This window comes from Bombyx mandarina, chromosome 23 (genome assembly GCF_030267445.1).
Source record: "Bombyx mandarina strain Sakado chromosome 23, ASM3026744v2".
Taxonomy (NCBI): domain Eukaryota; kingdom Metazoa; phylum Arthropoda; class Insecta; order Lepidoptera; family Bombycidae; genus Bombyx; species Bombyx mandarina.
In genome coordinates this window covers 16,225,021-16,250,402 of record NC_143229.1, presented here as the reverse complement: position 1 = coordinate 16,250,402, position 25,382 = coordinate 16,225,021, and the positions used below count along the sequence as shown (strand labels likewise).

Here is a 25,382-nt window from a genome sequence, read left to right as displayed (position 1 = left end):
ACGTCTTACCGCCAGTAATTACATATCATAATTTTGTGGGTTTGATTTTTATTACAGGTTGTTACAACATAAAAATAATAATATCAGTCAACAAGTAGATTTAAATAGGCAGTCGTATCGCTAGAAGCGATCCCTCCAGATAACCGATACTTCCGCGAAGGGGTATTTAAACGGATAACTTCATAAAACTTTTTTATAAAAAACACATACAGAGATATCTGTGTTTACAGACCGACGCTTGTGTGTTCTTGTTACGCACTTGTTACGTCATGATGCTGAAAATTATATTAATTACCGCGTTTACAGTTCATTCGATGACACAAGCCTTCGGAAAATCGTGTTTGAAGCACGTTGCAGCGCTGACAGAGATAATAAAATTTTACTTTCGTCTATCATTTTGAAGTATAGTGTTTTGTAAAAGAAGAAAAAAAAGCGGAGATAGTCGGTGAGTTTTATGTGAGAATTAAAAGGGAATGCCCACTCTGCATAGTATGCTGGGCCCAAAAATGGACAGCAAATATTACTATAAAAATGGACTGTTTCAAATTCTTAAATGTATTGGATATTTAAAATATATATTGAAATTGACGCCACTGTTATAAAAATAAAATAAAAACAAAAAAATCGTTTTGATTGATCGGTATCCATAATCGAATGTAGCTGTGATCCTTAACTCCTGAGCCAAAGTCGTCGTTGAAGGGAGGATAAAATCCAGAAAACAAAGCCAGTAAAATAAATCGAAGAAAAATCAAAAACAAAAAAAGCATACCTAACGAAAAATAAATTACATTAAAATGATATATCGATTGTTTTTTTAAATAACCAATAATTGATTTATTTTTCTTAATCTTTTTTTACGAGTACACAATATTTTTGTTTTTTTTTTTTGTTTTTGTTGTATTTAAATAACAATACCAGTAGAGTCTAATAGGTATGGCTTTGATGCTATTTTATGTGCTTATAATCGATTAAAACCGATTGATTAAAGATAATACTTGAAATTTTGTATTTATATACTTAAAATATTTACTTAATACTTAAAATATTTTGATGTTGGCAATATTTTACCCGCAAAAATCAAAAACCTTGTTTTTTCAATAGAGTTACTTTTTCTAAACTACTTATTGTAAACTGTAGTGGCGCTCATGTTGAAAGAAGTAAATGCATATTTATTTATGCCAAAATTAATGCATTGAGTATTTTTTCTATAATCTATTGTTCACTTTGGGCTTGAAATGGGCATTCCCCTTTGTGCGTTTGCCGTTGATTGGCTGGTCTGCTGGGGTCACGAGGTCATGAACCAGCTGTCATAATTGAGAATTAGGCCTCTTGAAGCCGGCGGCTTATCGTCAATATCCTCATTGTAATCAGCTACACCGCTAATTTGACGGTAAGTAGTCGCGTTACCCGTGGACTTCACCAATACCAAGTGAAGCGAAGCTGTCGTAAGCCGAGCCGTCGTTTACTGGATATCTTGTGAGTCCGCACGGGTAGGTACCACAACCCTGCCTATTTCTGCCGTGAAGCAGTAATACGTTTCGGTTTGAAGGGTGGGGTAGCCGTTGTAACTACACTGAGACCTTAGAACTATTGTCTATTGGCTCCAGTAACCACTTAATACCGGATGGGCTGTGAGCTCGTCCACACATTTAAGCTATAAAAAAAAACTTAGTTTAAACAGAAAAAAAGATTTGATGTGTGTTTCTAATTTAAAAAAAATAAAATTGTAAAAAAGTGTGGGGTGTTTTTCAGGATATCAAAATAACCCTTCTACTCATATCTGTTCATAAAATATTTATAACTACTGATCCTATGCACCCCATGCTTTTTTTACAATAAAATAATTTTTCTTACACTATTTTTAATTTAAATTTATTAAAATTTATTTTATATTTTTTAGTTGGCTTTTCTATAAAAGCGTATTTTGTTAGTTTTTTAAACAATTATTTATTTTAAATTTTTTAGTTTTTTTTTTTATTTCTTTTTTCTTTTTTTTTTTTTGGAGACATACTTCTCACGGCAATTATTAATATTGTTTTTAACATATTCAGTTAATTAACAAAAAGTCAAATCAAATTTTTTAGTTCAATTTCAATTCTCTAAAAAAATGTTTTTTATCAATTTTTTTTTAAATATTGAATTGTCATTGGTCCTTAATAAGTATACCAAATTTCGAGTTAATCCGACGTTTTGAAGGGGTTCAAAATCATGTTCAAAGATTCCGTTACTAACATACGTACGTCTGTATCTAATAAAAGCGTATTAAAACAGTTAAAATATTTAATGTATAATAATATATACTTCATGCTGAGCATATGTGTAATGTAAGCCGGGAATGTCCCTACGATTCAATGTATTAGGATTATTTAAATATTTTCTTCGATTTTCGTTAGCCACAATTAAAGCTGCTTTTTTTTTTTTTATTACACTTCATGTAAAATTTACATTGGCGGACTTAATACCTAAGGCATTCTCTGCCAGTCAACCAAAGATAGTGCCGAGTAAATAATGGTAGGTGCATTGAAATTTATATAAAGCTAGCCGTACTCGCCCGATTCGCTGGGCATTTTAAATTAACATTATTATCAGGGAGTCCCACACTCATAAATTTTTATTTTATTTCTTAGGTGGGTGGACGAGCTCACAGCCCACCTGGTGTTAAGTGGTTACCGGAGCCCATAGACATCTACAACGTAAATGCGCCACCCACCTTAAGATATAAGTTATAAGGTCTCAGTATAGTAACAACGACTGCCCCACCCTTCAAAGCGAAATACATTACTGCTTCACGGTGGAAATGGGCAGGGTGGTGGTAACTACCCGCGCGGACTCTCAAGAGGTCCTACCACCAGTAATTACGCAAATTATAATTTTGCGGGTTTAATTTTTATTACACGATGTTATTCCTTCACCGTGAAAGTCAATCGTGAGAATGTGTTATTCCTTACCTATGCAGATAGCCTTGAGAGGCTATTTCAGCTTCGCCTTGACGTGTAGGTGAGCTCATGCGGCTCAAACCGGGAGTGTTGCTAACATTGGCTCTACCGAGAGCAGCGCTTCGCAGAATCTACCACCGGATCGGAAACGCGACCCACTGAGAAGATCCGGCGAGAAACTCAGTGTGTTACAAATAAAACAATACAGTCACTTTGTCTTTTGTACGTTTTCAACCAATTATCATGAACGTGTTCACGATCCAAATTGTTTAGCAGTTAGCGGAAAACTTAACAACACGAATATCGCCACTTGCCTTGAGTTTTGTTGTCTTTGTCTCAGGATAAATTATCACGCATATTATTATTATTAATTAAATTTAAAATTTAAATATAAAAAAACATTTTTTTATTATCTAATATAAAAAACAGTTTGTTTACACATACACGTTACAATAGACGTAATTATAAAACCCCGTTTAATTAGCTTAACGTCGTGAATTACGTCACTAGTAAGTAAATGAATATTTGGCGCCCAACTGAGTCACTGTCTAAAATAGAGATGAAATTTTTGGAAAACGAGTCACTTGATAATTATATTAGTGTTTTTGTAGATGACTAGAGATCCCGCAGTAGTCGAAATTCGACTATAATTAATTGGAATTGTAAGTTTGTACACTATTATGATTGTATTTTATACTTCTTTAATCACAAATTTTGCCAACACACTATAAAAAACTACACTATAAACACAAAAAAAATTATTAACAAAGACAAACAATATTTAATCTATTCTCAATTTGACAACAGACGTCAAGAACAAAAGTTTGACAATAAATAGTATGCATGCGTGTGTGCGTAAAATACATGGTATGTAGTGTGCTTAATGTTTTCTTTATTGATTTAATGTATCTTTTATGCATTATTTTAAAAAAATATTAGCATTTTGCAATTCTTCTCTATATTTTCTATAAGTGTGGAAAATGTCATACTTCTCCGTCCGCGCAATTTTCGTAAAAAGGGATAAAAAGTTTTTGCTTCACGTATTAATATATAGATACTACCATGTAACGTCACGTTTACAAGTTCCGAGAAATAACGTTGATGAAGCCTATTTTTTACCGCCTCATCACCTTTCTATTTTTTATATTAATTAATGAATCTATGCTCATTATTGAAATGCTTATATCTTACTGGTGGCAGTACCTTTTGTGAGTCCGCGCGGGTAGGTACCACCGGCCTGCCTATTTCTGCCGTGAAACAGTAATGCGTTTCGGTTTGAGGGATGGGGCAGCCGTCGTAACTATACTTGAGACCTTAGAACTTATATCTCAAGGTGGGTGGCGCATTTACGTTGTAGATGTCTATGGGCTTCAGTAACCATTTAACACCAGTTGGGCTGTGAGCTCGTCTACCCATCTAAGCAATAAAAAAAGAAACAATCTCACATCCCCGCGAGCCCATTTAAAGGAAGGTCCACCTTCAATGTAAATCATTTGTAAACCCATTAAGTTTCTCGCCGGATCTTCTCAGTGGATCGCGATTCGGATCCGGTGGTAGATTCTGCGAAGCACTGCTCTTGCTAGGGCTGGCATTAGCAAATTCGCTAAGTTTGTGCCCGTGAGCACACCTATACGTCCGGACGTAGCTGGAATCGCCCCTTAAGTTCCGGCGAATAGGCAGGGAAAAATAATCTATTGTACACTGTTGTCTTCTAACTAATAATGCTTAACATACACAATACAGACTGTAATTGCTTTGAGATTCTTGACCATAGAATCATTACCCGTGGCCTAATAGGCAAGTAGCGAACACCAATTAAATATTCAAGTAATTGCCTTACAAACAACTTCCGTGTGTTCTGACTGCATCGTCTAATGCCGGCCACTCACATGCACGCAGCATGTGAAGGGCCGTCATACAATCATTCGCAAACTTAGCGGCTGTGCAAATGGGTTCGGAACTCAATTTGCGAACCCGTTTGCGCTTCCTCCTACACTTGTTTACGAATGTCTCACGAATTTCTCCTCTTTTTTAATTCGTCAATAGAACATTGAAGAGAAAAAGAGTTTTGAATTCTTTCCCAGACACAGCCATGCTGTTTTTATGGGATTTCTTTTGATGAAGATACGCTACACAGTAGACGTCACGATCTATAAAATTAGCGAAACGTCCGTTGCCTTCGCAATCCTGGGCGCAACTGGTCACACGAATGTGTGGGAGACTACGCGAAGGATCGCGGTTCGCGCGCTTTGATGTCTGTTAAAAAACTGAGACAGCTTGGAAAACCACGAATGCAGCGAAAACTTTGCATAATCATTTGCAAATGTTGTCCTACACTTGCGGGTTTGCGTATTCTTGCGAATGTGAGTGACCGGGGTAATAATATGAAAGACTAGCCACCCGCCCTCGCTTCGCTTCGGAAACATTAAATTCTATTATTGATAGGCGAAGCCCGCCATGCTGCGCGCAGTACGACAATAGCTGCGGGTGACACTGCGGGGCTAAGCTAGTCTAAAAAAGTAGCCCAAGTTACTCCTTATATCATCAGCTACCTATTAGTGAAAGTCTCATCAAAATCGGTTTATCCGTTGTAGAGATTAGCCGGAACAAACAGACAGACAGAGTAAAATTGTAAAAAATGTTATTTTAGTGTATGTACTGTATATACTTAGTCTGGCCGATATGCACGCTAAAATTCACGAAAATCGGTCGAGCCGTTTCGGAGGAGTTAAATCACGCACACTGTGAGACGAGAATTTTATATATTAGATAAACTTAGACATGAAATCAGTATACTTAGTCTGGTCATAAATACTGCTACAAAGGAAAACAAAAAAAATTATATGGCAAATGACATTTATTACTTTTACAGTGTGTTAGTTTAATACATAAATATAAAACAGTTTAAAGTATAAAAAACTTATTCGAAGTAGTCTCCATTGGCTGCAATACAGTCCTTTAAACGTTGAGGCCAGTTATCAATAGAAGCACGCACTCTTTCCATGAGAAAAATTTCCACTGCCAATCGTACGGATTGTTTTAGGGACTCCAAATTATCATTGCGCTTAGAGCAAGCCGTACTCTCTAAAACTGACAATAAATCATAATCTAGCGGATTAAGATCGGGACTAGACGACGGCCAGTCTTCAGCTCTGATGAAGTCCGAAACGTTCGTTTCCAACCAAGACTGCGGATACCGAGCTTTATGACCTGGCGCCGAGTCTTGCTGGAAGGACCATTCTTGATTATAGAACATGGTGTTGTTAAGGGGCTTCACTACCTTCTCAAGAATGGTATCTTGATACACTTTTGCCGATGTTTTGATACCTTTTTCACAAAAGTATGGCTCAGTCACTCCTTCATAGCTAATACCCCACCAAACCATCACTGAAGTCGGATAGTGCCCACGTTGCACTCTGTCGACTAATTGGGAAGCTTCCTTAGAGCTTTGAGCATAAATACGGTCATTTTGTTTGTTAAAATGTTGCTCAATTGTAAAAATTTTCTCATCCGTAAACAAAATTTTTCTATGACCTCCCTTTGCGTATCGCTTCAGTAGTTGTTTCAGTAGATAAAATCTTTTGCTTTCGGACAGGATTTCTTCGAATTCTTTCCCTTACTGCTTTTCGTACGAACACTACGTGGACGGCCAGATCTTTTTCTGTCACAAACGGAGGAGGTCTCATTGCACCTATAATTAGCCCGGTACACAAACATTTTACTAATACCAAGCGTATGGAGAGTTTTAAAAATTGCATTTGGCTCCATACCTACTTTGTGTAATGCAATCACATACAGTGATTCGGTTCTCTTTAACACCCCACTCCATTTTAATATCGCAAAATATTGTACAATGTATTGGCGCCAAAATGAGAAACCTCAATGAGCAATCATATAAAAATGACAGATTCCAAATTCAAATGTAATATTTTGTTTATTTTTAATTGTAACAGTATTTATGGCCAGACTAAGTATATTCATATGCATGTAGTAAAAAGCGTTTATTTCAATACTACAAACAGACACTAATTTTATTTATATGTATATATGTATAGATGAATTATTAATTCTTACGATTTTGCATCGTCATTTGGAATTCAATAATAGTGAAGGGTTATTATTACATTGACGTCCGTAAACTCCGAACTTTATATCTGATAGGTGACTTATTATAATTAATTTACGTAAATAAAAGGTAATGCCTGGGGTCGGCACAACATGTTTTCTCCTTCCATACTCTTCTACCATATACCATTTCTTCGCTCACTCCCCTCTTACCCATATCTGACTGGGAGAAGGGCAGGATAATGATGATGAATGATGAAAAGGTAATGCCTGGACGATAAAACTATTTCCTACGATTTTTGCGAATCGTAGATATGATCTAAACTGTGACCTCTCGTGAGTCCGCACGGGTAGGTACACCCAACCTATTTCTGCCGTGAAGCAGTAATGCGTTTCGGTTTGAAGGCTGGGGCAGCCGTTGTAGCTATACTGAGACCTTACAACTCATATCTCAACGTGGGAGGCGGCATTTACGTTGTAGATGTCCATGGGCTCCGGTAACCACTTAACACAAGGTGGGCTGTGAGCTCGTCCATCCGTCTATGCAATAAATAAAAAGGTACCTATAATTAAATGAAAATGCCATCGCAGAGATAAAAATAATGGTGTCAATATAAACAGTTCATATCAACAAATATAAATCAAAACGTTATACTCTGCTCTTAAAATATTACCGTAACCTTATTTATTCGTAGACCGTAACTAAGACAATTGTTGTCAATGCCAAAATAAGAACGAAGAAAATCGGGCGTGTAAAATCAATAGAATCTAATTTTGTTTTGTAAATTCCTTTCAACTGTACATCTATGAGTGAATTTAAAAAATTCATTGAATTATACAATGGACGCTGAGACCGTATCAAATCTATTTGGTCATACCAAACAACGCTGACCAGACTATGATTAGGCTATCGACACATAACCGCCACAAGACGTGGGGATATTTATATTAAATGGCAGCTACCTTGGACAAAGAATTAGTGTAGCTATTCAAAGGGGGAACGCTGCCAGTCTCTGCGGAACCTTGTCTAAAGGGACTCCTTTTAATAATATATTTTAGTTATTAAATTATTATTATTATGGATTTTTTTTTCTCAGCTAATGCTGGTAAATGTGAACCTAGCACGGGCTTACGCCAAGTGAGTTGGTTCATTGTGTAGTGTTGTAGGGGTTTGAGTAGTGGATTTAAGGGAATTGTCGCACTATGGAACAGGTGTCGACTGTTACAGATTTTTGTAAAGCGATGTAGGAATATTTATTAAGATCAAGTTCTGAGAGCGATGTGTGTAATGATTTTGGAATGAGCCCGATGCGGTGGATGAAATTATTATGGGTATAATTTTAACGGTGCGTTGATTTTTGTGTGTTGACATTTGTAGTTTTAGGTTCATTCTTAGTGTTGATTACATAATTGTATAATTTATATAATATAATGAAATGGATATTGTTTCAGACTTCATCTTAGAAATTTGTGTGGCGAGAAATCAAAACGGAAAAAGTGTCTTATAAGGCAAGAGCCCTTTTCGAGAATGGGATCACGTGAGAGGAACGTCGAGGGCACGGAGCAGCCGCCCCGTGACCCTGCCAACGACTTGGAAATGGTCGAGCGAAAAGGTAAGTTGACCTTAACCTATAAAATACCGATTTTTTCGGCTTCGCGAATAGTAGACGCAATTAATATAAAGACCGCCGAGGACACGAAGATGTGGAGAAGAATAGAGCATCGAGCGATCAACACTTCAAGCTAGACACGGCCTTCAGCAATGAGGAGACCCATTAAGGAGAGAGAGAGACGCAATTACAGCTACTTTTACGGCCTAATGTCGCGTTTTATGTAATTTAGGGACTAAAATTTAATTTTCATTGGCTTGACACGCTTTCTGCGACACTGATGAATGAAATAAGCATAACAGTGACATAGTATTAAATATTGGCATAAATATGGCATATTAAATATTGATAATAAAATTCGCGTTTGCACTGGAAAAGTAGCTTTAATTATTAATGCCAGTATGGCATTGTCTGTATAGATAGATAGAGATACACGAAGAGACATATCAGGCGATGAGAGAAGAGTCATTAAACCAGAGACGATCTTCAGAAGTCAAGATGCCGATTCGTAAGAATATTACCCATACAATCGCTATTGTAACATTTGACTAGATGATCAGGTTCCTACCCCATCAATAGATATGGCCTTCCTCAGTATGGTCGAAACTTAATTGAAAATTCATTTAAGCTTTGATATCGAAGTAAGATACACCTTGAAAGTTAAGATAAACTTAACTACTGGTTTCAAAAGTAGACACAATCTGGAGATGAATAAGAACTACATTATATTGAACGAAGTATCGTCTAGTACACAGTGATTGGTTTTGTAATACACCTTGTTGTGGGCGGTCAACCTCTAAGGTTTTATATCCAACCAAATACGTCAGACTTCACAGACGTCGGAACTTTTGGAAGTCGTCGTGGCCTAAAGGATAAGACGTCCGGTGTATTCGTATGTAGGGATGCACCAGTGCTCGAATCCCGCAGGCGGGTACCAATTTTTCTAATGAAATACGTACTTAACAAACGTTCACGATTGACTTCCACGGTGAAGGAATAACATCATGTAATAAAAATCGAACCCGCAAAATTATAATTAGCGTAATCACTGGTGGTAGGACCTCTTGTGAGTTCGCACGGGTAGGTACCACCACCCTGCCTATATCTGCCGTGAAGCAGTAATGCGTTTCGGTTTGAAGGGTGGGGTAGCCGCTGTAACTACACTGAGACCTTAGAACTTATATCTCAAGGTAGGTGGCGCATTTACAGTGTAGATGTCTATGGGCTCCAGTAACCACTTAACACCAGGTGAGCTGTGAGCTCGTCCACCCATCTAAGCAATAAAAAAAAAACGCCGGTAGCTTTCAACTTTACTTGTGGCAGAGCGTCTTGTGAGTCCTCACGGGTAGATAGATACCACTGCTTAACATCCGGTTGGCCATGGACTCTTATCTAAGCAATTAACCCCATGTCTCAGAACGCCAGTAACGAACAGACCAGTGTCTTGCCACTGTTGACTAGTCCATGACTTCTATTTCCTCATACATCAACGTCTAATCGGTCTTATCTACCTAAATTTGATATATATATATATATATATGTTACGGTTAAAGTAGCGACAGGAGGTTTTAGTCGGTTCGACTCCGACATGCCCCGCCCTCCATCCCCAGTGGAGGGTGGGAGTCCGGTGATTTCCTCCTGAGCAAAAAAAAAAGCGGTAAAAGTAGATATTGCGGCAAATGTACACATTTTCCGGTAAATGTGCACATTTGCCACCTCGCTTGGGAAACGTCCATTCAACTGACATTAACAATTTCAAAGAAGGGAAATTGTACATTGAATTCACAATGACCATATTGTTTTGGTAAATGTGAGCATGGCATACAAAATACGAAATCACAAATGCTAGTAATGTGGTGCGCATGCGCCCCTACCTAACCTAACCTAACCTAACCTACGACATATTACATAATATGCAAAGAAAAGTATATTTTGTTTGTCATTTACATTTTTTAATTAAAACAATTATCGTTATTAAAAACTTTTGTATTTTGTTTATTTAAATAAATATTTTTTTTAACTGCATCAACATTATTAATTTATTTCTATTTACTGTAGCTTTTCTTAAAACCTGAAGGTAAAAGTACACATTTACCAAAACGTGAAGACATGAGTACACATTGGCCGGAAAATATATATTATAAACTATATTATTATACAATATAAATCATATTCAGTACACATATACCTAACTTTTTGACAAATGTGCATATTTACGGTAAAAATGTACATTTCCCAAGAGTGTACATTTACCGTAACATATACTTAAACAGCCTATTCGTCCCTCCATTGTGTAAACAACATTACTTAAATGATGAATGTGTGACTTCCTAGAAAAGCTCACCCCATTACTGTCCTTGCGTCGTATGACTTCTACGGGATTCACTAAAAAACAAACTGCAACTATCTTTGAGTATTATACCAGTATTTTATAATCGATATCTGGCGATACTTGTGTAATTAGGTGGCATTACGTGATGATAAGACCAAGCTACCTATTTGTGCCGTAAAGATATCGTACCGAGCTTTAAGGGTGGGGCCCTAAGCTATTGTGCAATCGAATAAGTTACTTAAACTTTACGCCTCAAATGGGCACTACATGTGCGGTGGCATTTAGATCTTATATGTGCTTTGGAAAGTGGTCCAGAGCTTGCCTAATTCTGTACAGCAATAAGTGAGTAAAATAGAGGTATCTTCCAGAAAACGGTGTTAATCGCCACAGATTGAAGGACCTTGATGACCTTCTGCCGTACATGGGAGAGTTTGGCTGGTACCAGCGCATGCTGTTCTTGTTGATGATACCTTACGCGTTCTTCTTCGCGTTCGTCTACTTCGGGCAGATATTCATGGCCATTGCTCCGGAGGAGCACTGGTGCTCTGTGCCGGAATTAGCGAACTTGAGCGTGATTGAACGGTAAGCTGTTTGAACCTTTAAGTTATGATTTGGTTGAACAATGGGTATCATGTAACGCTTGATGGATTTTGATGATTACCCTTGTAGGCAGACGAGCATACGGCCCACCTGATGGTAGGTGGTTATCGTCGCCCATGGACTTATGCAATGCTAGGTTCAGAGCCAAACCTCTGCAACCATTAATTACTCTCCACAAGTATTGTTTGAAGAAGGACATGTCATGGCCGTCAAGAAAAACCGTAGAGAGGAGCTCCTACCAAAGCCGGATGGCACGTGGCAAAAACGATATCTGGAAACGCATTGTGGATGAACGCAGTGATTCTAGATAGTATGGATGAACTTTACTCCGGTGGCGGGCGCTGCGATAGTAAAAAAGGAGATGATGGGATCATCTCAAACAATTCTAGTTTTGTTTTCTATATAAGATTAGTTTCCTGATTCGGGGATACGTTTTATTCGTGTTATGAATTGTTAAAACGATCGTTGACTAGGAAGGATTACTAACTAGCTCAGTTTGACGACAAGCACAAGGCCCACGTGTTGGTGAGTAATTACTATAACTCATGGATGTTAAGCATCGCAATGAGCACTTCCCGTAAAACTCGTTTTTTTTTTAATTTATTGCTTAGATGGGTGGACGAGATTACAGCTTACCTGGTGTTAAGTGGTTACTGAAGCCCATAGCCATCTGCAACGTCAATGCCGCCACCCACCTTGAAATATGAGGTCTAAGGTCTTAGTATAGTTATAACGGCTGCCCCACTCTTCAAACCGAAACGCATTTCTGCTTCACGGCAGAAATAGGCAGGTTGGTGGTACCTACCCGTGCGGACTCACAAAAGGTCACACCACCAGTAATGAAAATGAATATGTCGTAAGATGGGTGGCGCATTTACGTCGTAGATGTCTATGGACTCCAGTAACCACTTACACCAGGTGGTTTGTGAGCTCATCCACTCATCTAAGCAATAAAAAAAAGGATGTAAGTGCTATACTGACTGACTGAGTTTTGAAATGTGCTGAATTCAATTAAACACTTTTTTCAGTCGTCATCTGTCAATACCGATGTTAAACAATAAATATTCAAAATGCGAAGTGTACGATGTAGACTGGTCGAAGTTGTTACAAGATGGCGTCCTTGAGCCGAACCCAAAATGGCCGACCAAGAAATGTCAAAATAAATGGGAGTTTAATTACACTGATGTTCCTTATGAAACAATTGCAACGCAGGTAGATATATTTAAAAAAAAATTGAGTCTAATCTATATATTAATACGTAAAGCAAAAACTTTGTACCTCTTTTTAAGAAAACTACGCGGACGAAGGACTATGAAATTTCCCCACACCTATAGAGAATATAGAGAAGGAGTACAGAATGCTATTTTTTTTAAAATAATGCATAGAAAAATCATTAAACCATTAAAAAAAATCAATACACTCACTATCATGTAATTGACAAACGCACGCGTGCATACTATTTGTTTATTGTCAAACTTTTCTTATTGCTTATAGTCTGGTCAAATTGAGAATAGATTAACTATAGTTTGTCTTTATAAATATTTGTCTAAAGTGTAGTCTTGGCGTAATCTGTGACTATAGAAGTATAATCGTTTTTTTAAGACTTTTTGGCGGGAACGCGAGGAGTGAAGTTGTGTGATTTGTTTTATTTTGTCTATTTAGTGTTTCTTCAGGTTTAAATGTGTAATAACGGTGGTTTATTAACTGTTTAATATCTGTGAAAGTGCACAAATGTGGGAAAATGAAACAAAGCCGCTGGGCGCAACTTCTCGGGATCCTCCAAAAAGTCCACTGAAAAAAATCTTAGTAAATGACCACCATTTTACTAAGATTATATTTCATTCCATATCATCTCATTTCATTTAATTTCATCCCAGTTGATTGGCGTCTCAAATTAATCATTTTCATTTCATTTCACTCCATATTATCATTTTTCATAAAAATAAGAATATAAATTAAAATAAGACAAGACTTAAAGGTCTTAGTTACCAGGTCATAAAATCACTTAAAAAAAAAAAACATTTTTTAAAATAGAATCATAACAGTGTAGAAACTTATAATTTCAATTAATTCGAATTTCGACTACCGGGGGACCACTAGTTATATTAAATGTACCGTAAAATGGGGCGATTAGGGACAAATTCCAACTTTATGAGCAATTTTAAGGTAGTTGTTGATGTATATAATGCTATATCAGGATCAAAATGATTGAGTCTTGGGGGCATCTTTGTTATCTAATTTAAAATTATGCAACTAGCATTCCAGTTTAAGCAAAAAATGCAAAAATAGGTATAATCCCTATTTACCCGAAAATTGCGGTTAATTGGGACGAAATGAGAAATTTCCTAGGGTTGGCACTACTATTATTTTTATATATAGTTTTAATTTATTTATTTATTTAGTTGCACCAACAAAGTGATCATCAATAAAAAAAATTGAAAAACTGACAAAAGTACATGGCAGACATCACCTCAATTATAGGTGCAATCGACAGTGCTGATATTTCTATCTGGGTTAAGAGATTAGGTGTGTCGGTTATTCCATGGATTAATCAGATGAATACCCCCACTCTGAACAAATATTAAATATTTTATTATGTATTACTTAGACATTTTTGTCCACCTTGAGATTTTATTGATCTTGTTACATGTCTCTGCAAAATCGACTTACTTATATTAAATTGCTTATCTATTTCAAATAAAGACTTATTCCCAATTTCGCTTCGAATAAAACAGATTTTTACCAACAAATTTAAAAAATATTGTTATAACTACATAGACAACCCTACAAACCTGTACCTATTTATACTTAGGTCGTTTCCATTTCACGTATTTTCATCCCAATTGACCCCTTTTTCGTTGTTATTTGTACCTAAGACGTCCCCAATATCCCCAAAAACAACAGATTTTTACATGTATTTTTATTTAATCAAATACATTAAAACCAATAACAACTGAGACTTACCTTTAATATATATGCTGGTTCAAACACTAAATAACGGTTATAAATCATAGTCGTCTTCTATTATTATCAAATAAATAAAAGAGAGCAAAGTTTCTAGCACTAAAATAATGACCACCACAGGAAGTTAATTTGAAACGCGATTTTTTATAAGTTAGCAGCTATTTTCATGCATATTCAGAGTTGTTTTGTGAACTTTCAACATTCTACTATTAAACTACAAAAAATGGAAGATTTTGCAACGAATATAAAACTTATATTGAGCGTCGAAAGATTTTCCCGGTTTTTTCCCGATTCGCCTGTCAATCCCTAATCGCCCCATTTTACCGGTATGCATTATTACTTATAATCTATTTAATATTATATAGAATGTCATCGTTATGATCCTGCCCTTCTCCCAGTCACCTGGGGTCGGCGCAACGTGGTTTCTCCTCCATACTCCTCTATCATATACCATTTGTCGAAAACGGCGTTCCAAGGTACCTACCTAGCTTTGATGAAAAAACAGTATAAAAATAATATTTTACCAAAGTTATGGTATTTCAAATATATTATGTTTAAAGTATAATTTGGACATTTATATCTACAAATATGCAAATTGTATGTTATTATTAGAAATATATATACCTATATAAACATAACGCATATGTAAGAAAATTAATTACAGTATATGGCACAGAAGATACTAATGCATTAAATTTCAAGCATAGTTGAAATGAACATAGAAAAAATGTTTCTGGCATTCGTTCGGAAAAAGATGCCGAAGCTTTATTTTGAAAGCTAGGCGGTTAGTGGCCATTCTAATTATAAGAAGAAATGAAATTCAAAGCTGAATAGAATAAGCTAGAAAATATTAACGGAAAAAAACTAGAGTCGTGCGCACCACATTGAAGGATGAAATAATGTAATTAATAATTGAATAAAAGATAAATATGTATATCTCTTTCCTTTCTTACAGCAAGGGTGGGTGTGTGAAAAGGACAACTATGCCGCCACAGCTCAGTCGGTGTTTTTCTGTGGGGCCATACTCGGTGGATTTATCTTTGGTTGGATTGCTGATAAATATGGTCGCGTACCTGCTCTAGTGGGTAAGTTTCAGAGGAAATGTAGGTTGCGTTTACTCAAGTTTCCTTATTTCACCATCGGGTGGGCCGTATGCTCGTCTGAATACAAGGGTAATAAAAAAAATAATTTCACTGCACGAGCCCCTCCCAAGGAGACCTCTTAGCTCCAAGGCAGCTGCTTCTCGAATGCATTTACTACCGCATCAAAATCGCTACCCGCTAAGAAGATCAAGCCAGAAACTTAACGAGCTAATGCATAGATTAGGTTTAACGTCGAACCCGTCAAAGCGGTACCATTGTGCTCAGTGCTAGTTTTTTAACGTTCTCGATAGAGTAAAAGTTAACTCAAATTTATGTGCAGTTGGAACAGCGCCCCTAGCGGCAAACGTAGGCAAACGTTCCAACTCCATATAAATTTGTGTTAACTTTTACGCTATCGAGTACGTTAAAAAACTCTCACTAAGCACATAGGTGAGGGTTTGACACCTGGCGGGTTCCTATGCCCGCTTCTAGTGTCCGAGCTACAAGCTATTAGTTGTACTAATGGATCAGGTGGATCTTTAAGGCACAGTCGTCATTTAAGGCCTTAGTGGTATGAGACAAGAGGTAATACGAGCGATGAATCGTTCATTGGACGTGGTATCGTCGATTACGGCCACCGCCGCCATATTTATTTCTCGATTGTGACGCGAATTCTATCTCCAGATCTATGAATAGAGTTTGGTGCTAGCTATACTTTGCTTTGCTGATGACTTGAAATGCATGGTAACTGGTCTTAGCACTATTTGCAGTCAGATAAACGCAGAATCGCGATACTAACTTAGCGAATTAGCGAACTCTAAATACACCTTATCGCTAATATAACTTAAGCATAATTCACTGATAATCACTTTTCAGGTACTAATGTAGCCGGATTTATTGGCGGAATCGGAACTGTATTTTCAAATAGTTTTTTATCATTCTGCCTCTGCCGATTCATTGTGGGCTTGGCCTATGACAATTGCTTTATTATCATGTATATCGTTGGTGAGTTTTTACTGTATTTCCCTAATCCATAATCAAAGAGCTTAAATGTCATTGTTTGCAATGAAAGAGTGAATTAAATGACACAAATTCTTTTAACGGCTGTAGCATAGAGTAGGAACACTGAAGTTCTCCCCTTGAGTATCACCGTAGACGTATAAAGAAATGGTCGGAGAATGGGCACAGCCTTCTTTTAGAATAATACCAGCATCTTGTATCATTTAAATTCTGGCAGATTACATAAACGTTGACCGCCTTATGCGGCTTAAAAAGTCCCATGCGCGACTGTACCCTGATGCGGGAATCAAAATGTTATGGACATATTCATAAACGGATTTTCGTGAGACCTATCAGATCTCACACGCACTGTGAATAAGTGCTATTTTCGATTCGGTCTTTTCGAGTCCAATTGCCTCGTACGGACTAGCTGAATGTCCCACAGAAATGGTACGATAATCAACGTGTTAACTGGCATTCTACCTGGGTACTCTTGCAGCTAAATAGTCATGACTTACCGTTTGAAAGGTGGAACAACATCATTAAACAATCCAATCAAGACTATGAGCTCATTTGAAAAGGCAATTAAGTTGTATAATGCGCTGTGGACCCACTTTACATCAGGCGTCTAAGTTCCTCCACCATCTACGAATCCAAAATGCCATACTTCGATAATCCAAGTCAGAAAAAGGCATTACTGTTCCGATATCTCACGTATGATATATCAGGAATCTCCAACTTATTTAACAATAAGGTCTCGTTTTTTTCAGTACTGGAGTATGTTGGCCTCAAATGGAGGACCTTCGTGGCGAATATGTCCATAGGAATATACTTCACGTTTGCAGCGTGCCTCCTACCCTGGATAGCTTTAGCGGTCGCGGACTGGAAGATTTATACGTTGATCATTAGCGTGCCTTTGGCTTTAGCCGTATTCACTGGCTGCGTCGTACCAGAGAGCGCTAGGTAAATCTACTTTTTATACTATGTAGTATACTGTAGTATATTGTAGTGTACTTTACGCTATGTCGTGACGTTAATTTAATAATTTCAATTCGGGGCAAGTAAACCGGCGGTTCCATTTTGAGGTTCGAGCCGCTTCGTGTATTTTCAAAAAGTGTGTATGTGTGTATGTAAGTGTGAGTGTGTGTGTGTGTGTGTGTGTGTGTGTGTGTGAGAGAGAGAGAGAGAGAGACTCTAGTCGGTTCCGATACGAAACATCACCGTTGTCCCTACAAACAATACCGCTTTCATTCGCGAAGCAACTATCCTTGATTCGTTGGGTCTTCTTCGGAGGCGCTCGGGTAACTGTTAGCAAATCCCTTCCTTTCTGGCAGGGCCTATGCTCGCCCGCTTGTTCTGGTGAAGCTGGGCCACCATTTATCCTTCATTCCACAACAAAAAACAATTCCACTAATGTGACTCGTCGCTACGTCAAGGCGTTTCTTTAACCATAAAAATCAATTGTTTCTCTTATAGCACTACAATTTCGGCTACGCCTCCTCTCCTAATTGCCTCGATAATCCTCAATGCTGAGAGTCGTGGCTTTATAAGGCTTTCTTGGGAAAATACACACGGTGAGGTCCCGCGGTCGTCATCTAAAGCAGTGCTTTTCAAAGACATTTAGTTCTTAGAGGCCGCTGAAGCTTTATTTGGGTCCGGCTAATTAACCGCCGCCATACATTCGGGTTTGACTGTTTTACGGTGAAAAAATCGAAATTCAACTCAACCCACCTGTTTTCTAATCCAGGCTTGGAACCGGCGTCGGCATTGTTATATGCCCATATCACTTAAAGACCAAACCTGTTTCAGGTGGTTGATATCGCAAGGGCGGATCGATGAAGCTCTGAAAATAATGATGAGGTGCGCGAAGGTCAACGGTAATGCACTACCAGAGGACATTATCAGAGAATTTCACGTACGTATTGTGTTCTTGAAGAGAAGGGAGGCTGGTCATGTGGTCAAAAGACCTGGGGTATGAAAGCAGAGGGTGGTGTGAGGAGGGACCGTCGTTATTCTTGCTACAGCACGATATTTTTGAACCGTGGATATCACGTTTTCCTCACAAAACAATTAGTAATTTCCTACAGGATCCGACTCTCAGCATTCTCATTTTGCTCGATACGAGCACACGCGTCCTATTCTTGAAGACGGGAACACAAATAGTACAACTTAGTATAGTATAGCTTCAAAACAAAAAAGGAATCATCGAAATCGCTTCACGATAAGCAACAGATTGACTCTGTCCCTAGCATTGCTTATGTCCATGGGCGACGGCTACTATTCAGCATCAGGCGGGCCGTATACTCATCTAAGCAATAAAAAAAAGCAGAAAAAGGCACAAAATCGAAAATTCATTCTAAATTCTCACCTTTTTTTTTTGAATTTTTCTAATGAAATACGTGCTCAACAAATGTTCACGATTGACTTCCACGCTGAATATATAACATCGTGTAATAAAAACCAAACCCGCAAAATTATAATTTGCGTAATCACTGGTGGTAGGACCTCTTGGGAGTCCATACGGGTAGGTACCACCACCCCGCCTATTTCCGCCGTGAAGCAGTAATGCGTTTCGGTTCGAAGGGTGGGGTAGCCGTTGATATTGAGACCTTAGAACTTATATCTCAAGGTGGGTGGCGCATTTACGTTGTAAATGTCTATGGGCTCCAGTAACCACTTAACACCAGGTGGGCTGTGAGCTCGTCCACCCATGTAAGCAATAAAAAAAATAAAAAGAAGTCGGTCGAAAAGTAACACGGTGAAGGCGGTACAGCGCCGACACCACGATGTCGTAGTGTGAATTTATTCGAATAACATTGCGTGTCCGTTTGCTGAACGGAATTCACAGGAAACCGCAACAGAAATAGCAAAAGCCGAACAAGAATGCAAGAACTACAGCGTGATAGATCTATTCAAGACTCCTCGATTACGAAAGCACAGCATTCTTCTAGTGTTCATATGGATTCTAATAGCCATGACATTTGATGGACACGTCAGGAATGTGGGGGCTCTGGGCCTGGATATGTTCCTGACCTTCACTGTGGCTACGGCGACCGAGTTCCCTGCCGATGCTTTGCTTACCCTGATCTTGGATGTGTGAGTATACGAATCGCTTGAGTAGGCAATCTCATAACCAGCCCAATTTTGACCGAAGAAAATGTTTTATAACAACCACAATGGCTTCATCACGTGTTAAATTGGAAACCTCTATAGCTCTGCGGTATAAATAGACAGGGTCGTTGAAGTCCCCCGTGCGGGACAGTCTGCCTTTTCAACTAAAACGTCCTTTGGGTCTATCAAAATCGTCATCATATTAGGCCTTACAGCCCATGGTGGGCTTTAGCCTGGTCTAGTATGTCACTTCAGACTGCTCTGTTCAGGCTGCTTTGAGGTTCTGCTCAACGCCATTTAACTATTGAAGCTTGGACCTGCCACGACTTCTGTGGCCCTCTGGTTTGACATTCTGGTCTCCTCCATTCGATCTACTACTCATCGTAGGCGTCCATTTTTTATAGTTTTTATGATATTAAGATCTTTGTAAGCTGTAAACAACTCGTGGTTAAAGTTCGTCCTCTACATATCGTTTTCCTGCAAAGCATCGAATACCCGTCTTAGGACCTTACGCTTGAACACAAGTAGACGGTTCTCATCCTTTTTGCTTAGTACCCATCTCTCTGAGCCCTAAGTAAGAATGGGTCTCAGTAAGGTTTTATAAAGAAGAACTTTGATATTTCGTGAGAGAATTTTGGAACAGAAACATTTAGCCAGGCCTGAGTAGCATGTATTCGCCGACAATATTCTTTTAACTATTTCTGCTGTTATGTCATTATTATTTGTTAACAGAGAACCAGTCTATGTCAATCGAAAAATTACTTTACCTACTAAAAAGTTACTTTTTTTGTTGCATAAATGGGTGGACGAGCTCAAGTCGCCCCTGGTGTTAAGTGGTTACCGGAGTCCATAGATATCTGCAACGCAAATACCGTCACCCACCTCGAGACTTGAGTTTTAAGGTCTCGGTTTTGAAAATACAACGACTGACCCATCCTTTAAGCCGAAAGACAGTACTGCTTCACGGCAGAAATAGGCAAGGCTGTGGTACCTATCCGTGCGAGCTCACAAGACGTCCTACTATCAGTAAGCTGCTTGTTTAGTTGTTAGACTAATTAACATTTTGAAATACCTTTCCAGCTTGGGACGACGGTGGCTGGCCTTTAGTACAATGGTTTCCGGCGGAATATTCAGCTTACTAGCCACAGCCGTTCCAATAGGTACAATTATATTATTATAATCCAATTAACATGTATGTGTAATTAAGGGCTTATTATGGGTTTGTGGATTCTGCACTCGACACAATTTGTGTTCCGGATTCCGCTGGCGAGGTTCATTCCTTAGAAGCCAGCTGGATAATTATTGACTCCCAACATAAAAATAACATTTGTACGCACATGGCTTATGCTGCAAGTCAGATTTTGTTTGTTATCACTTGTGTTTGTGCTATGTATTTTTTAGCTCGTGATGTGTGGTGTGTGCCTAATAAATAAAATAAATTAATAAAAATAAATAAATAGCATTGCATCATACTTATTGTTGTATGCCAAAACATATTATTATCCCAATATTGCTTACGAAAAGATTGCCCTGAAAAATTGCAACCCGCAAAACAAAATCTGCAAGCAAATCGTGTTGGTTAATCTCAATTACAATATGAATTCGTTAATGGCTTCTGCACGTGTTTGTCCTCAGGAATCGGCGCGGTAAATAGTGGAGACATACCACTTAGGTTTTTTTTTCCTACCTAAGCTGATAGCCTTGAGAGGCTATTTCAGCGTAACCTTAACCAGTAGGTGAGCTCACGGGGCTCAAACCGGAGTGTTGCTAACACTGGCCCTAGCAAGAGCAGTGCTTCGCAGAATCTACCACCGGAAACGCGACCCACTGAGAAGATAACATACATAATATTTATAGATACAAATACTCGTACTCAAATAAATACATGTACATAAATATATAGATATACATTTATGACCGATTCGTTCCCTTAAAATTTTTGATTTCGGAAAACGTATCGCTACCTTATAATATTTAATGTTAATGAATGATGAATGAATGATTGATTTTATTTCAGACAACAACAAGTCCATAAGTATACATAGCATCATTAAAACACACCTAAAATTACCAAGAAAAATAAAATAAAAAATAATTATTAATTACTATCAGTTGAATAAATTTAAATATTCCATTCAACTGATACTTACTTCGAATCAACCATTAATATTATTATATTATTTTTATTTAATAATAATTATGAATTGCATTTGATAACTCGACACACTTGTCTTCGACATATAGGTATATTCGGTTATCTATTGTATCTTCTTTGGCCGCGCACACCAGAAGTGCTCACATGTACAAATTTACAATATTTAAAATATTTTTTATAACCTTTTTATCTGGATCTTGTGGTCCCCCGGTAATCGAAATTCGACTATAATTAATTGAAATTATAAGTCTGTACACTATTATTATACAATTTTCAGACTATTTATTATACTTATATAATCACAGATTTCGCCAGGATTGCACTTTAGACAAATATTTATAAATACAAACAATATTCAATCTAGTCTCAATCTGACCACAGACTAAGCAATAAGAAAAATTGGACAATAAACAAATAGCTTAGATTCGTGAGTGTGTCTCCAATACATAGTAGTGTATTTAATGTTTTTTTTTTATTAATTCAATGTATTTTTTATGCATAATTTAAAAATATATTAACATTCTGCACTCCTTCTCCATATTTCGGTAGGCAGCGGCTTGGCTCTGCTCCTGGCATTGTCCATGGGCGACGGTAACCACTCACCATCAGGTGGGCCGTATGCTCGTCTGTCTACAAGGGCAATAGAAAATATATATATATATATTCTCTATAAGTGTGGGAAATTTCATACTCCTCCGTCCGCGCGATTTTTGTAAAAAGGGTACAATAATTTTGCTTCACGTATTAATCTATAGATACCTTTATGTCTCCAGGAATACAATCAGCCTCGCTAGCCATCGTCGGACGATTTGCGGTCAACATATCCTACAATATAGGGATGCAGTATGCAGCCGAGATTCTGCCCACCGTCGTGAGAGCTCAAGGTTTAGCTATGATACACACCACTGGATATTTTGCAACAATACTGGTGCCGTACATCGTATATTTGGTGAGACTATTTGTTCGTAGACAAGCTGTTCAATCGCGTCAACGTATTTTCATATCGGCATACAAACGCGAAGAATTCGCGCCATTAAAATTGTTACGCGCTAGGGTTCATAGCCAAAGCGACATCCCTAGATTTATCGAGAGCATTCTAGGCAAGTCGTGTAGCTTCCGATATCTGACAATAGATGGCGTTATACTTCACGAGCGTTCTATTCTTTAACGGCCGTCTGGTGTAGTGGTAAGTGACATGGTCACTACACAAGGGGGTCGCGGGTTCGAATCCCGCCAAGGGAAGATATTTGTATGATAAATATAAATGTCTTTTCCAGGGTTATGGATGTCTATTAAATATATGTATGTGTATAATAAAAATCTTACATTTATATCCGCTATCTGGTACCTGTAACACAAGTTCTTTACGAACTTATCACGGGACCAGTTAACGTGGCGTGATTGTTTTAAAAAAAAAATATAATAAAATAATAATAAATAATATATAATAAATTCTATTCCCTTTGATATTAGTGTCTGCTATTCGACGATAGATGGCGTTACTCTTACCGGCGTAACAAAATTTTCTTTATAATAATTATTATTAAAGATGCATTTTATTTGGTATCAGCATCCACAACTCTTTTTTTTTTTATTGTGGAAGCTTGTTTCGTTTTGTTCTAACAATTTTTTTTAAATATTATTACCTATATATTTTTGGTTTGTACCGTTGGTTTCCCAAATAAATAAATGAATAATTTAGATTACTTTTACGGTTTTATCTCCGGTTTATTATTGTCATTATATTTATACGGTATTCGAAATGTCCATACCAATAGGTTTGAAGGGTGGGGCAGCCGTTGTAACTATACTTGAGACCTTGGAACTTATATCTCAAGGTGGGCGGCTTTAAGTCGTAGATGTCTATGGGCTCCAGTAACCACTTAACACCAAGTGGGCTGTGAGCTCGTCCACCCATCTAAGCAATAGCAAAAATCTAAGCAAAAAAAAGGCTAATGTTAACAATAAAACAAGTTTGAATTACTTCTCTCACTTGCTATTGATATGTGATAATTAAAAATAATTAACGTCGCTTTCAGGCAACTATTGCGACCGAAATACCCCTTCTTATATTAGGCGCTCTGGGTATAATTGGTGGAATTTTATGCCTCTTTCTACCGGAATCGATGGGCAAAGAAATGCCTCAAACTCTTCAGGATGGAGAGGAGTACGGGTTGGATCAGAAGTTCTGGGATTTTCCTTGCTGCACCAGGTGGGTTTCCTAAGACTCGGGTCTGCTATCATAGCTTTCATTTGGCTCGCCAAGCGATCACAAAGACGCAAAAGAAACTTATGAAATTATGCCCACAAAAGCCCTCCACGAGTTAACTTTATCGAAGATCCTTAGCTTAAAGTCAAGCTTTAAAAAAATATGATATTATTTACTATTAACTTATGCATGTGATGTGTGGAGATATAAGTGTTTTTCTTTTCTTTCAGGATCAAAACCCACTTTTAAATAGAAATTCTTAACGACGTTTTATTCTCAACTGAAGCAAATTTTGGACATATTTTCCAAAAATGTTATTTTATACCGAAATATACGAAAATATTGTTATTTAGATCGTTAAAACAGCAATTTTATATCAATGTAATCTGATCTTAAGCAATTTTCGCATTAAAACAATAAACTTTGAAATGTTTTTTTCTTTAATACTGTTTAATACTTTCTTTAATACCTTCTGTCGTAATTTAAGAGTATTCAATTAGTCCGTAAATAATCTGGAATCCAAGTGATAATATAATATTGTATTATAATTAAGGCCGTCAGCGCAAAAGTGGCCTATGCTTACCATAGTTATTATGGAGCAATGAGGTTTAAGTTTTCATGAATTTGAATTTTAAAAAACAATACGCGCAAAAATAATGTTTACAAAGCCATCTGCTATCTATGGGTGAAACTATGGATATACCGGTTTTGCATCAAAATTGAATGAGGCTATTTCAGCTTCTTCTTGACATATAAGTGAGCTCACGGGGCTCAAACTGGGAGTTTTGCTAACACTGGCCCCCGAAAGAGCAGTGGTTCGCAGAATCTACCACCGGATCGGAAACGTGACCCACTGAGAAGATCCGGCGAGAAACTCAGTGGGCTGTGTGTATTGGTTAATTTACTCGTCGAGCCCTTCGTCGCAAGCGATGGGTTCGGCGAGGACGGTGATCGGTGCTTGTGGTACCGAAAGCACCGTTAATGGATCGGGGTAGGACGTCTTGTGAGTCCACACAGGTAGGTACCACCACCGCGCCTATTTCTGCCTTGAAGTTTCGTGTTTCGTTTTGATTTCGGTTTGAAGGGTGGGGAAAATTATTATTTTTTTTATTTTCTTAAATTGGAACATGTAATACTTTGTTATGAAAACTAAATTTAAACAAACACAAGTACACAATAATACAAAATAGAAACAAAAAAAGAATCATTAAAAAAAAGTTACGAAAATCAAATATTTTTTATTTTTTTTATTTTACACATTTATTTATTTAGCAACTTAGAATGTTCACTGTGTCATTGAACAGACTCATAGAGCACAC

At 37.6% G+C, this 25,382-nt stretch overlaps 1 protein-coding gene across 1 annotated transcript; it reads left to right on the top strand.

Annotated features, from left to right (window-relative positions):
* The first annotated feature begins 310 nt into the window (after positions 1–310).
* Positions 311–24,492, top strand: LOC114246528 (carcinine transporter). Its single transcript, XM_089737775.1, has 13 exons — positions 311–445; positions 8,454–8,614; positions 11,312–11,525; positions 12,572–12,755; positions 15,463–15,592; positions 16,466–16,594; positions 17,359–17,551; positions 18,398–18,503; positions 19,437–19,684; positions 20,780–20,859; positions 22,628–22,803; positions 23,894–24,066; positions 24,294–24,492. Exons 2-13 carry the CDS (start codon positions 8,530–8,532, stop codon positions 24,310–24,312), a joined length of 1,737 nt encoding a protein of 578 aa, XP_089593901.1. The 5' UTR covers positions 311–445; positions 8,454–8,529; the 3' UTR covers positions 24,313–24,492.
* The last annotated feature ends 890 nt before the right edge of the window (positions 24,493–25,382 follow it).

Bases quoted from the DNA above. Each gene is read 5' to 3' on its own strand.
- LOC114246528 (XM_089737775.1), top strand. From the start codon at position 8,530: ATGGGATCACGTGAGAGGAACGTCGAGGGCACGGAGCAGCCGCCCCGT. The intron at 8,615-11,311 runs GTAAGTTGACCT...GGTATCTTCCAG, and splicing joins GGAAATGGTCGAGCGAAAAG to AAAACGGTGTTAATCGCCAC. The intron at 18,504-19,436 runs GTACGTATTGTG...CGGAATTCACAG, and splicing joins ACATTATCAGAGAATTTCAC to GAAACCGCAACAGAAATAGC.